Raw genomic sequence first — 12,246 nt, 5'->3', positions numbered from 1 at the left:
ATGTAAATCCATTGAGTTGGTGTTATTTTTCTTGACTTAAAAGTTCTTAACTGAAAAGTGCTTTTTACTTAAAGTTTTCAGAAGATCACTTGGCAATTATAGCTATTCAGGCCAAGGTTTTGGATCTTGTGGTGATTGTGATGATTTTAAATGACAGATTGCCAATATAATTATTAAAGTATATACCTCCCATGCTAACATGGAAAAAACACTGAGAGACTGACTTTGGGTCTTAGAGGCAGTTGACTAGGATAAAGTGTAGCAGAAATGGAAAGTTCCCTTTTTCTGTTCATAGCAGGCATTCCACCTTTCCTTGGAAAGTCTCCCCAGTTGCCACTGCCTTCTTGTTGATTAGTGTCTCTTCAGTCTTAGTTCTCCATCAAATGTACAAAAAGACCTCCAAATTGTCTTTCCACCTTTTTCCCCTTTTCCTTTACATTTACATTTCTATTTCCTTGATGTTGATTATATAGCTCTAAGGATTTAAGAAGAAAATAATCCAATTAATTAGTTCAAAAGTCCTTTTACCAGTAAAAACATTTGCATTTTCAAAGAAAGACTTGTTTAAATGAACTTCCTACCTGCAATTGACAGGAACTCAAAGGTTTTCCAAAAGTTCTGTGTGTGTTTGGGTTAGGATTTTTTGTGTATGGAGGTTGGTGGTAATGGTGGTGGTTGCATTTTCACAACTGTCACTGAAAACCCCCCTACCTTCGGTCCTCCAGGATAGAGAAAAAATTCTTACTAAAAATTTCTAGGTCTCTTTTTCTCCAAATCTCAGCCAAGATGGAAGTTTAAGAAGCACTTAAATGAAGGTGAAAAGTCAAATACATTACATAACCACATTAAAAGTGTGCTAAATTCTAAAGTAGTTTGCATTAGGGATGTAGCTCATTGGTATGGTGCATGTGCAAGACCCTGGCTTCAGTCCCCACCACTGCAAGAGAGGAAGAGAGAGACAGAGAGGTCAAAAGTTCTTTTTTTTTTTTTTCCAGAAGAAACATAACCCATACTGTTCACATATATAATTGTTTTGGACTACTGTATGGAAATAGATGCTAGGAAGTAAATTATAATAAAAATGACTTACATATATGGTCTTGAATGTTTTTTAAATATCCTTTTAAGTAATTGCAAAAAAAAAAAAACTTTACCAACTTGAAAGTAAATATTTATTTCTTTCATTGTATCTGGAATCAGTTTTGCCTCAGAGGTATATAATATATGACCACTTTGGTCTCGTAAGTCCTATATGTAAGTGCTCACAGATCTAGATACAGTGTAATGCTCCTTTTCATATGCAGAAGTCAAGTTGTAGCATTAATATACACTTATCAATGAAAGTAGTACCATGTGGAGCTAGGCATGGTGACACATATCTATAATCCTAACACTTGGAAGACTGAGACGGGATTGCCTGTTCAAAGCCAGCCTGGGATACATTAAGACCCTGTCTAAAAAAAAAAAACCAGGAATACTATATATTCTGTATTCTTAACCCAAATGTCTAGTCAATGTTTAGAGGAACTTTTTTTTTTATTCACCAGACCATTTAGTAAAATATGGAATCCTGCTGATGATACAATTATTTAAAAGAATTCTTTATACACATAAACCCACAGTTTTCCAGTGATACTTTGAAAAATACTTAGACAATCAAAGACATTACATTTCTCTCTGACTCATGGCTATCCTATATTAGAAAGTGGTACAAGTAAGCCCTTCCAAACTGAATTGGTATTCTTCACAATTACACAAGGCTTGCCATTATATAGTAATTTGGACATTTGTGAACTTTTAAGAAAGTTGTACATTATAAAAGCACCATGTGCAGTACCAAGGCTATGGTCAGATATTACTGGCCAACTCATATAGAAAATATTTCCTGATTTTTTTCCCCCTTTACTTTGTAGAGGGATTTACATACTGTGTCTGCCTAATTGGAAAGGTTTGAGAAGCAATTTAGCTAGAATATACTTCTCTGGCTATTTAGATTTATGTTACCTTCAATTTTGTAAAAGCCTTCCTTATCTTAGGCATAAAGAGACTTCTGATTTAAAATAAAATTGTAGATCATTCTCACTTAGACAGGAACTCAAAAGTTGGCAACATAGCAGGGTGAAGTCTGTATCAGACTTCTAAATTTCTTACTATTGCTGTGGTCTTTAACATGATAGGAAACTGCTTGGGATTTTTTAAATACATAATTACTACTTTAAAGCACCCTAATTATGTGTGTGTTTAATAGCATTTGAGTCATTAGATATGCTATTAATTGCTTAATACAGATCAAGAAGAGCAAAGCTACACTGCAGTAGGAAACAGTTCGTTTCTCCATTCATCTGAAGTATGCAAGTTTTAATGCATTTATTTATTTGTTAGTTATGTAAAATTTTGGGGCATTGATTAGTGTATTTCTTTAAATACCTCTTTTTTGGGTGGGGGGGTGGGACTGGGGTTTGAACTCAGGCCTTTGTGCTAGCAAAGCAGTCACTCTACTGCTTGAGCCACACTTCCATTTTGCTCTGGTTGTTTTGGAGAGGGGATCTCACAAACTATTTGCCTAGTCTGGCTTCGAACTGCCATCCTCCCAACCTCAGCTTCCCCCAGTAGCTAGGATTACAGGCTACTTGGAATCCTGGAATCCAGCCTTACCATGTTTTGAAACATGGCTTTTATTAACCACTTTCATTTTATAAAGTACATACGTTTTATTTTTTAGCAAAGCAGATGTTAACTGCATATATTGGCATTCCTATAAACTTACAAGATTCTACAAATTCCCTTAGCTAGTTGTGTCTGCCAGCCTTCTGTAATGAAAACTTGTCATGAGGAGCATTTCATTACATAACCCTGCTGTACCAAACGCTAGTTCTTGTTCTTAGGTACTTATCTATGAAAGCTGTAGATGTTAACAGGTCGTATTCGTGGATTACAAAAAACATGATTTTCTTCTTTCCTGCATTTCATTCTGGAAGATTATATTCAAAGGAATGCAACAAGGCACACTAAAAGGAGGCCCTGCTTTGTGAAATACTAGGAGTTTTAAGATGATGGATTCCAGCTATTCTTTGTAACATAAAATAGAATTTTTTTTTTTAAAAAAACTTTTTTTTAAACTCTCCAGTAGTTTAAAAAAAATAACCTTTTCCTCCCTTTGGAGAGGCAGTGTTAGGTTTAAGGCTTGGCGCAGGGTATTAAAGCATTGACATAATCAGTATGTGTTAGCTAGAAAACTGAGGGACATTCTTTACCTACCAAGCCATGACAATGTAACGTCTTACCTTAATAATAAAAACTGCTTAAGTGACAGTGTGTCTCTGTGGAATGAATTTTCTTACACCATCTGGTTGTCATTGTAGGGTTTTTTTTTTGCTGTTGCTTTCATTTAAAATGTGCTGATGATCTTGTTTTTATTCCGTAGCATTGAACAGATGGGTTGATTATTCTTTTCAGATATTAATAAGGCAGCGGAAAGAAGAAATATGAATACGGCTCCATCAAGACCCAGCCCCACACGAAGGTAAAGTACCCTGAAGCAGTGAGTTACCTTGGGAGAGTTGGGCTATGGGGAGTTAAGCCCAACTTCATACATCAAGGGTCTTTTCTTCCCCCAACAATTCAGAAACGCTCAAGCAAACAATAAGAACATGAACCTGTGTGAAGGGCCTTGCTGCTTTTATTAAACATACATCAGGAGATGCAGAGGAAGCTGTGTGTTTTCGGTGGCAAACCCAGCAAGTTCAGCTTGCAACATGAGTTGCAGGCAGTTGGAAGAGGAGAAACCTCTGTCTTTCCCCAGCTCACATGTCAATGGGAGCCTCCAAAGCAGGAGGAGTGCCCCAGGGTCGCTGGTATGTGCCACGCTGCATTGCAGCAGGCAGCAGAGATTCGACTCTTCATTCCAAATGGCTGCCGGTCCAGATGTTAACCCGGGTTTATTGGAAAGAGCTGCTTGAGAGATTGCTTCTGTGCCTGTGCTGCAGATACCTTGTTTTCTCACATGCTTGGGTTACCTGTTTGAGGGGAAATAAAAAGGGCAAAACACTCCATCTCTCAAAAGTCTCCCTTTTTCTTAGCTTTCTTGGAAATTGGGACCATTTTCCCAATATATTCTTTCCAATATATACAAAATAGATAGTGCCGATGTGTGCCCTAAAGATATAAATTAAATTAATTCCTTTTCCCAAGAAAGAACTTTACTCATGTTACTGTTTGTACAAAAAATAAGTATGTTAAATCCAAACTTTGTGGTCCCATAACAGCACACAAGGGGATGCAGTGTGTGCAGTTGTGTGTGAAATGCAGATAGGCATATATTTCATATCTGGTATCTCTTCAAGACTCACTGGATATTCAGTGTGGACTTTCTTTGCCTTTACCCCTAGGTAAAATGCCACTTTTCCTCAGAAACTACATCCCACAGTAAACTACATTTCCTATAGTGATCTGAACCCTGCCAAGCACAATGAATCTTGTTCTGTACTGGTAACTTCACAGGACTTGGGTATAGACCTATGTAAATGGGTAATTACACATAGCATATAGCTGTCCTGATTTTGGATAAAAACATCTACTTCTAGGAAAAAATGACTGCTGAATGCTACATATCCTACCTGGATATGAAGAGAGGTATTTTTCTAGCTGCTGGCAATAGACTATATGTATATGCTCTGCAGAGTTCATGCAGATCCTAGGGGCAAGGTAATGCTGCTGATTTTAGTTGGATTGCGTGTTCATTCTACCCATGCAGAGAAGTTGAATCCAACACCACAACTACAGTTGCACTCCAGCTGTCAGGTGGATGCCCTGGCCATCCTTGGTTTCACTGCAAAGGTGGAAATATACATTGGTATTCTGTCTGCCCTCTTTAATGCCACAAAGAATGCCTGCAGCTTGTAGGTGAATACTGTGCTAGATGATTTGTGGGTAGCCTGGAGAGCAGTTCATATAATGTCTACTTCCATTAGGCTGCATCTAACTGTGCTGCACATTTGGGACAGTCCCATCTGTATTCCTCACTGTCCCAATAAACATGTAAAGGGGTAGCTAAGAGTTTGCATCAGAAATATGGGGCTGCTATTGGAAGCTGTGGTTGCCAAATGATTGAAAGGCAACATGATGTGTGTCTGATTTCCAAAGAGCTCCAATGTGTATTTTTCTCAACAAGGAGGCTTAGCAGAAGTATGGAATTTGTAACTAAAAAGACAATGACTCCTAGTAAAATCTTCCCCCCTCTCTATTATTCCCATGATTCCTGTAATCTCTGATTAATGTTATCTTTGTTTTTGAAGACATGCACACACACATTCAAAATAAAGTACTTCTTGATTCTGTTATAGATTGCAAGGGTATTTTATATCCAATAATGATATTTAACCAGATGCTTCCAACACTTCTGGTTGATTGTAGTTACTGAACAAACATTGCAGTTTTGGGAAAATTATCAACTCCCCTGGTTGGAATCCAATATGCCATTGCCAGGGCATTAAATTAAAGAGACTAATTTCTTCCCAGCCTAAAATGCAATTTCATAATTTCATCTGTAAGGGAAGAAATAGCTTTATTTCTTTCTTAACAGTAGCCTTTCCATAAGCAAACAAACATATAAAGAACATTGGAGAGGGTCTTTTCAAATGAGCTCCTTACCACATAAATATAAAGTCACCTTTTTACCTCTTTAAAATAATGTCACCTTCCTCAGAACTAAGTTATAAAATGAAGTCGTTTGAATTTGGATAGGGCAGTGGCTTCCTGCTTTGTTAGCAGTCAGTAGGAAGGTTGGCTAGGCTAACAGAATTGATTAACAGTTTTCCCTTTTGGTAACACTCGTCTGATTGGACTCATCAGTATGTCATTTAACATGATGACGTTCCAGACGATCATTCATGTCTGTTGCTTCAGGGAAGGATAGTCACATTTAGTAAAAATTGTTCCAAGCAAGGAGTCCTAGATTGTTACTTTCAAAAACAACAACAACAACAAAATCCAGGTATGGATTAAGCATTAGAGCACCTGCCTAGTAAGTGCAAAGCCCTGAGTTCAAACTGTAGTACTACAAAAAATAAGCAAAAAAGCAGTCTCAGTGTGGTGGTACACGCCTGTAATCCCAGCTACTTAAGAGGCAGAGGCAAGAGGATCACACGTTTGATGTCAGCCACAGAAAAGTTAGTGAGGCCCTATTTTAAAAACAAAAGGGCTGGAGGCGTAGTTTAAGTGGCAGAGTGCCTAGTATGCGTGAGTTCAATCCCTAGTACCAGGAAAAAAAAAAAACAAACATCATATTCAAAATAAATAGTAACATTTTGGTCATTATTATATTCATACATTATCTCTTAAGATATACTAGTAAAACACAAGTAAAATGCAAAAAATAGGCAAAATGGGTGAGTGGTTAACCTGGAAGGGACTAATTTCTCTGGGGGTGGATATTGGGTATCTCTCTCTTTGGGTCATGTTTCCAATCAGTGCCTTGAGGTGATTCCAAATGTGCCAGTATGTTGACAACAATCCGCTGCCTTCATTTGGCAGCCCCAAGGATTCTACATGCCCCCAGCCATAGGCAGTGCATTGTTCACAAGGAGAAAAACAAACTGAAAATGTTGTGCCTATAACAGATACTTTCTTAAACTGTGCCTTTATGCCTCAGTGCTTCCAGCTTTTAATTAAACAAAAAACAAAAAAACCTGTGGGCTGGTGGAATGGCTCAGTGGTAGAGTACCTGCCTAGCGAGCCTAGCAAGTGTGGGGCCCAGAGTTCCAACCCCACTGCCACAAAAAAAAAAAAATGTTTTTAAGCATGCTGGCAAGACCTTCCTAACACTTTGTTTTGCTGGATTTTAACCTTGAGTGTCAAAACACCTAGGTATCTTTGGGAGTTTTCTCAGGATTATCACCTCTTCAAATGTCTCCATAAACCACTGTTCTGCTGGCTTTGTTCTGTGTTTAGTAATGTGCCGCCCTAATGACTCCAGCTGTCAAAGGTATAATTCTGACAGTATTGGCTCAGCCAGACACACAACTCTGCGTGAGGGATCCCTAATCTGGATCACATTACCCTTGGGCCATTTCATTGGACTTCTTTAAGTGGTTGCCATACAAGTTGTCTTAACACTGATATAGGCATTAGAATCATCCTAATAATGATGAATCTTCATTAAATGAATTATTCTGATTATACCTAGACATTCTCAGTTGTCATCTTCAGTATAACAAACTAAGTCTTGGAGCATATCCCCATGCAGATTTGGCTTTCAAGTATTATAAGTAAGAATATATTTCCTAAACTTTCCTTTATGACCTAGACAAGAATAAATATAATGTACTTGTCTACATCAAAAGTTCTGCAGGGGATTTCACCCAAATACTGTGAAGGATGTTAACCACGGTTTGTATGTCTTTGATGAAAGTCAGTGGGGATTGGCTCATCAGAAATAACCTGGCTATGGACAAGTTTGCTGTATGACCTGACGTGCCTTATATTTGTCCACCAGGGCTTTAATTCCTTCATTGTAACTGTTTGCCCCTTGGGTGCGAGACAGCCAAGGTCCCAGGCTATGATTACTTCTACTCTAACATTTGAAGAAGAATCAGCAGTTCTCAGCAAATGCCATCTCTTCCACCAGAAAAGTCACATTTGTGCTTGGGAAAAGTATGGTTACTTAGAAAATTTGGATCTGTGAGGTGTGAATCTCACTGTACCCCATATCCTATATGCATCTAATAGCAGAATCCTGCACAACTCTTTTACCTCTATTTCTGTCAGCATGGAGCCATCGTGGTGGGGGTTCAACATCACACAGCAGCCAGCCATTTAGATAACGTTTGTGAATAGTATCTGTGACAGAAGCTTGAAGAGTTGATGAATGATTTTTCTCAGTGTCAGAAGAAGGCTGGCCTTCCAAAGGAAAATATTGCAGTGAATAGAAAGGAAGAAAGAAAATGCTGACCTCTTCAGAAAAAAAAAGAAAAAGATGGGGACATTTCTCCCTGACCTATACAGCCAAGGCCAAAGAACATCATCCCGGATCTGTGGTTTTAGTCTTGCTGCAGGGCAGCTCAAGGACCACCACCATCTTCTAAGATGACCGGCTGTCTGTCCTCAGTCTATAGGCTCTCAAAGGCCTAGTGCTCCACATGTTTCTTTAGTCCCCAGCAAAAGAAGCACATTACTGTTATCTGAGCCATGGTTTTTCTCTTCATCTGCCCCTCCCTTACCTCTAAAATGTTTCCTAATGATATGACTGTATTTCTCTCAAAGTGAAGAGCATTTGCCTCTTTTCCCCTTGCTGAGCAATAGGAACTCACAGAAGAATTTTAGCTGTGCTTGCCACCTGCTTCAGGTTATGGACTCTACTGCTGAAATTTATTTAACTACTGTTCAGTTTCTTTTTAGCCTCTAGTGACTTGGTACATGAGAGTATGCTGCTCTGGTTTCCCTTAGTGAAGCACCTCTGGTGTCAGGAGATGATACTGTGAATCCTTTATTACACTCCAGAAACCCACTTAGAACCCGCTTATCATCTGAGGTCACACTTCTCATGCAGGAGGCTTTGTCCTCTTGGCACTCAGAATCCTGAGCACTCTTCCACCTTTTTGTTAACTGTGTTCTTATTTGAAGAGATGGTAGGGTCAGCACAGGAGTCTTATTCTGAGGAGTTATTTCTTCGGGTCCTAAAGTGACCCTAAAGGGTTTTTTGCTTTGTTTTTGTCTCCAGAAGAAGGAAACCTGCCATAGTGCTCATCTTTTGGAGAAAGGAAAAATGCTTTGTTTTTGCATTTTAGAGAATTATCTTTTCTATCCCTATTTCCACTACTCCTTTGGTTCTTTCCACTTGTGAATATCGTGGTTTTTTTACATTTTTACCCAGAAAGCAGTTCAGAGAGAATTAGTAGTTTTGTCACACATGGACTTTGGCTACTTTGAGGGTATGGGAGGGGCTTGCTGCATCATACTGGAAGCATGGACCCAGACTTTGTGAAAACAGGGATAGTCAATCTACAGGGATAGACTCTGACAGGTAAGTAAGATTTTTTTTCAATGAATTCAAAAGAATGAGAACCATGGGGTTGTGAGAGTAGCTCAGTGGTAGAGCACTTGCCTACCCTGTGTGTGGCCCTGGGCTCAGTCCCCAGTACCACACACACACAACAAATGATAATACAAATGAGAACCTAATATGACATTTATAATTGTCCTAAGGCTGTGAGTAGCATATTGTGACTTGGTGTTCTTACCTGAATTTCCACTGGCTGAAGGCTTTGTATATGTGGCCTGTGGTCTGTTGGGTTCATGATATTTTGGTCCTGATTGCCAAGAACACTTGAAATCTGATCCTACTTCCAGTGACTACTTCTAACCACTTCCCAAGGCATGTTTATCTGCCATTCGTTAATAATCCAAAAATACTTTGAAGTTGTCACTTTCTATTGGTTACTGAATGTTTACCCATATTGTACACTCCATCAGATGTTACATATGTTAGGAGGATTATTTGACACAGTAGGGAAAACTGAAATTATCTTTGTTAGTCAGTGCTTGATCTGATAACTAATGGCTAGCTGTCTTCATTTAAATTCCCTCATCTACCATATGTTTGGCCCCACAAATCAAGAGTACTAGTGTACCTTAAAATATATGACAAAAGTGTGTGCCTATAGTCCCAGCTACTCAGGAGGTTGAGACAGAAGGACCACTTGGACCCAGGAATGCAAGACAAGCCTGGACAACATAACAAGATCTCCACCTCATAAATTGTGAAACAAGAACTTTTTGTAGAAGTGAAATTGGCATTTAAATTGTTTTTCTGTACCTGTGAGGATGAAGTGAAACTGTGTTTTCCACCAAGCTTGATGGCATTGTGATGACTGCTTAGTCTGTATAATCATGGTAAATGACAGAAGTATAAACAAAACATAACATAGTGCTGCTTTTGAGTGGTATACAATTTAGTAGAATAAGTCATTCATTAACATTTACTAAACTGTGTTGTGACCTAAAATTTCAAAGCCTTCAAGAGAGCTCACTGGTGGGGAAACCATGTAAACAAGTACAGTTGTGCACTGCTTAATGAAGGGGGTATGTTCTGAGAAATGTGGTGGTAGGTGATTTTGCTGTTGTGTGAACATCATAAGGTATACAAACTAAGATGGCCGTAACATAACTATGTAATACAATATTATGGAACCTATGTTGTTGACTAAAACTTTATACAGCGCGTGACTTAATTTCAGGGACAGTTTGGTAAGTGCAGTAATAGAAGTATGTACAGGAGCGAGTTCCATTCAGCATATTTATAGAGCATCTGCTGTGTGTCAGGTATAGTTCTGTGTAGTAGGTATATAGTGTAGAAATAGTCCTTCTAGAGCTTACAATCTAGTAAAGCAGATCGACATTAAATATATAATGTCAATTTGTGATAAATGACAAAAATAATTACAAAGTACTTAGGGAGCTGGGGATGTAGCTCAGTGGTAAAGTACCTGTTCAGCATGCACAGGTCCATAGGTTCAATCCCCAGCGCCACAAAAAATAAAGAAAAAAAATGCTTGAAAATTTAGGGGCAGAAGGTATACTTTTAAACTAACAGAATTAGGGAGTAAAAGATATTTCTATGCTGAGACCTGGGAAAAGTGTTGATCTGTTTCTGCTGCTCAAGTAAAGGAACCCAGAAGAATTGGGCTAGTTGGAGATAGGAACCAAGAACATGCAGGACCTTCCCAGCCTTGGTAGAGATTTTGGATTGAATTCTAAATACTGTGGGAAATCGGTGAAGGGTTTTATGTATTTAAATGATCATTTTAAAGTGACCTTTCCAGAGGAAAATTAGAAAAGAGACAAGAATGGGAAGGCTACTTTAGAAGGTTCTTGCTTTGGATTGCCCTTACCAATGGAGATAAAGTAAGCAGAACTGACACCAATTTCAGAGGAAAAAATTAACAGAATTTGGAAAAGCAAATGGGGCTTGAAGGATGACATACAGTTTCCTGGCTTGAGCAACTGAGTAAGATGTGCCATTTGCTGAAGTAGTAAGGATGGAAGGAGGAGCCTGTTGAAGAAGATCAAGAGTTCAGGGCAGGTTTTATGGAGGAGGTAATCCTTTAAGTGGGTCAGACATAAGGCATTGTACAAAGATATATATCACATCAAGATGAGTAATAGAGATAGGAATGCTCTGGGAGTTAAGCAGAGAGAGATCAGCCTTACTAGAAAGGGTTGGGAAGGTTGCCTGGAAGACATGGGACATGTACTTACCTGTGAGGATTGGATGGTTCTTGGGTTAATTTAGGAAAAATAGTGAAAAATAATGAAGTCATAAGAACAGCCTAAGTAGAATTGAGGACGTTGAACCAGGAAACTGGAAGGGGATAATAGAAAGGGGCTGGGTTTGTTAAAAAGGGTTCCCAGGGGTAGGAAAGCCACACTGAAATTGGTAACAGGATGGTTAGTTTGATATGTGTTGAATGAATTGGAATCCAGAAGATTGGTTTTTGTTTGATACTGTTTTTTGGTAATTCTTATTGGTGCCAGCATAGAGATTGGACTTGAATTGGACTTACAAATCTAAAGGAAATTTGAAGAAAAAAATGAACAGGACTCAAGTGACTTAATGGGAAAAAGGAATCAAAGCTAACTTTCAAAGACTTAAACTTGGTAACTCGAGATGATTTTTGGCACAAGTGAAAGAGTTGGGAATGAGACTGATTGAGTTGAAATAGGACAGTTTTAACTTTAAATGTTTTAGGATAAGTTTCTAGTGGGCTGAAAGGTCTCATGAAAAACATTGAGTCAGAGCAGGGCAAGCATCTCTCTGACTTCAAACACTGTTTAAAAAACAAAACAAAAGCTTGGGCAGAAAGGAACCAGATTCTCTATAAACCGCAGCTCAATAGCTTTTTAAGACAGGAACTAATTGTTCTTGATCCTTTACTGTGTATTATACTTGCTTTCTTATTTCCTCAATTTGATTATCCTGCTAGATATTTTTAAGTGGTTTTCAAAGAATTACTCTTGATCGCTTTGTATGATTGTGCCATTTGCTCTTTTTTCCTTCATGAGCCTTGGGCCTTACTGTGTGACTTCCACTTCAGACAAAGTCTGGTGAGAGAAAATAGACTTGAAGGGAAAGGCACTTTCACTTTGAAAACTTGTTGAAATTGAGATGATAGTTTAGCCTGTATAAGGGATACTGAATTACTCCCTGAAGCCTGATTAGTACTCTTACCACATTCAAAACCTTTGGCTTGT

At 38.5% G+C, this 12,246-nt stretch overlaps 1 protein-coding gene across 2 annotated transcripts in view; it reads left to right on the top strand.

Annotated features, from left to right (window-relative positions):
* Positions 1 to 12,246, top strand: part of Ncoa5 (nuclear receptor coactivator 5) — a 31,852-nt gene that overhangs the window by 10,106 nt on the left and 9,500 nt on the right. For both annotated transcript variants that reach the window (XM_020168057.2, XM_020168058.2), the window contains exon 2: positions 3,457 to 3,523. In XM_020168057.2, coding sequence (XP_020023646.1) covers positions 3,486 to 3,523 — 38 coding nt within the window. In that variant the 5' untranslated portion in view covers positions 3,457 to 3,485. The remainder of the gene's footprint in view (positions 1 to 3,456; positions 3,524 to 12,246) is intronic.

The sequence above is a fragment of the Castor canadensis genome, chromosome 5, assembly GCF_047511655.1.
Source record: "Castor canadensis chromosome 5, mCasCan1.hap1v2, whole genome shotgun sequence".
Lineage (NCBI taxonomy): Eukaryota > Metazoa > Chordata > Mammalia > Rodentia > Castoridae > Castor > Castor canadensis.
This window is presented reverse-complemented; position numbering and strand designations above follow the sequence as displayed.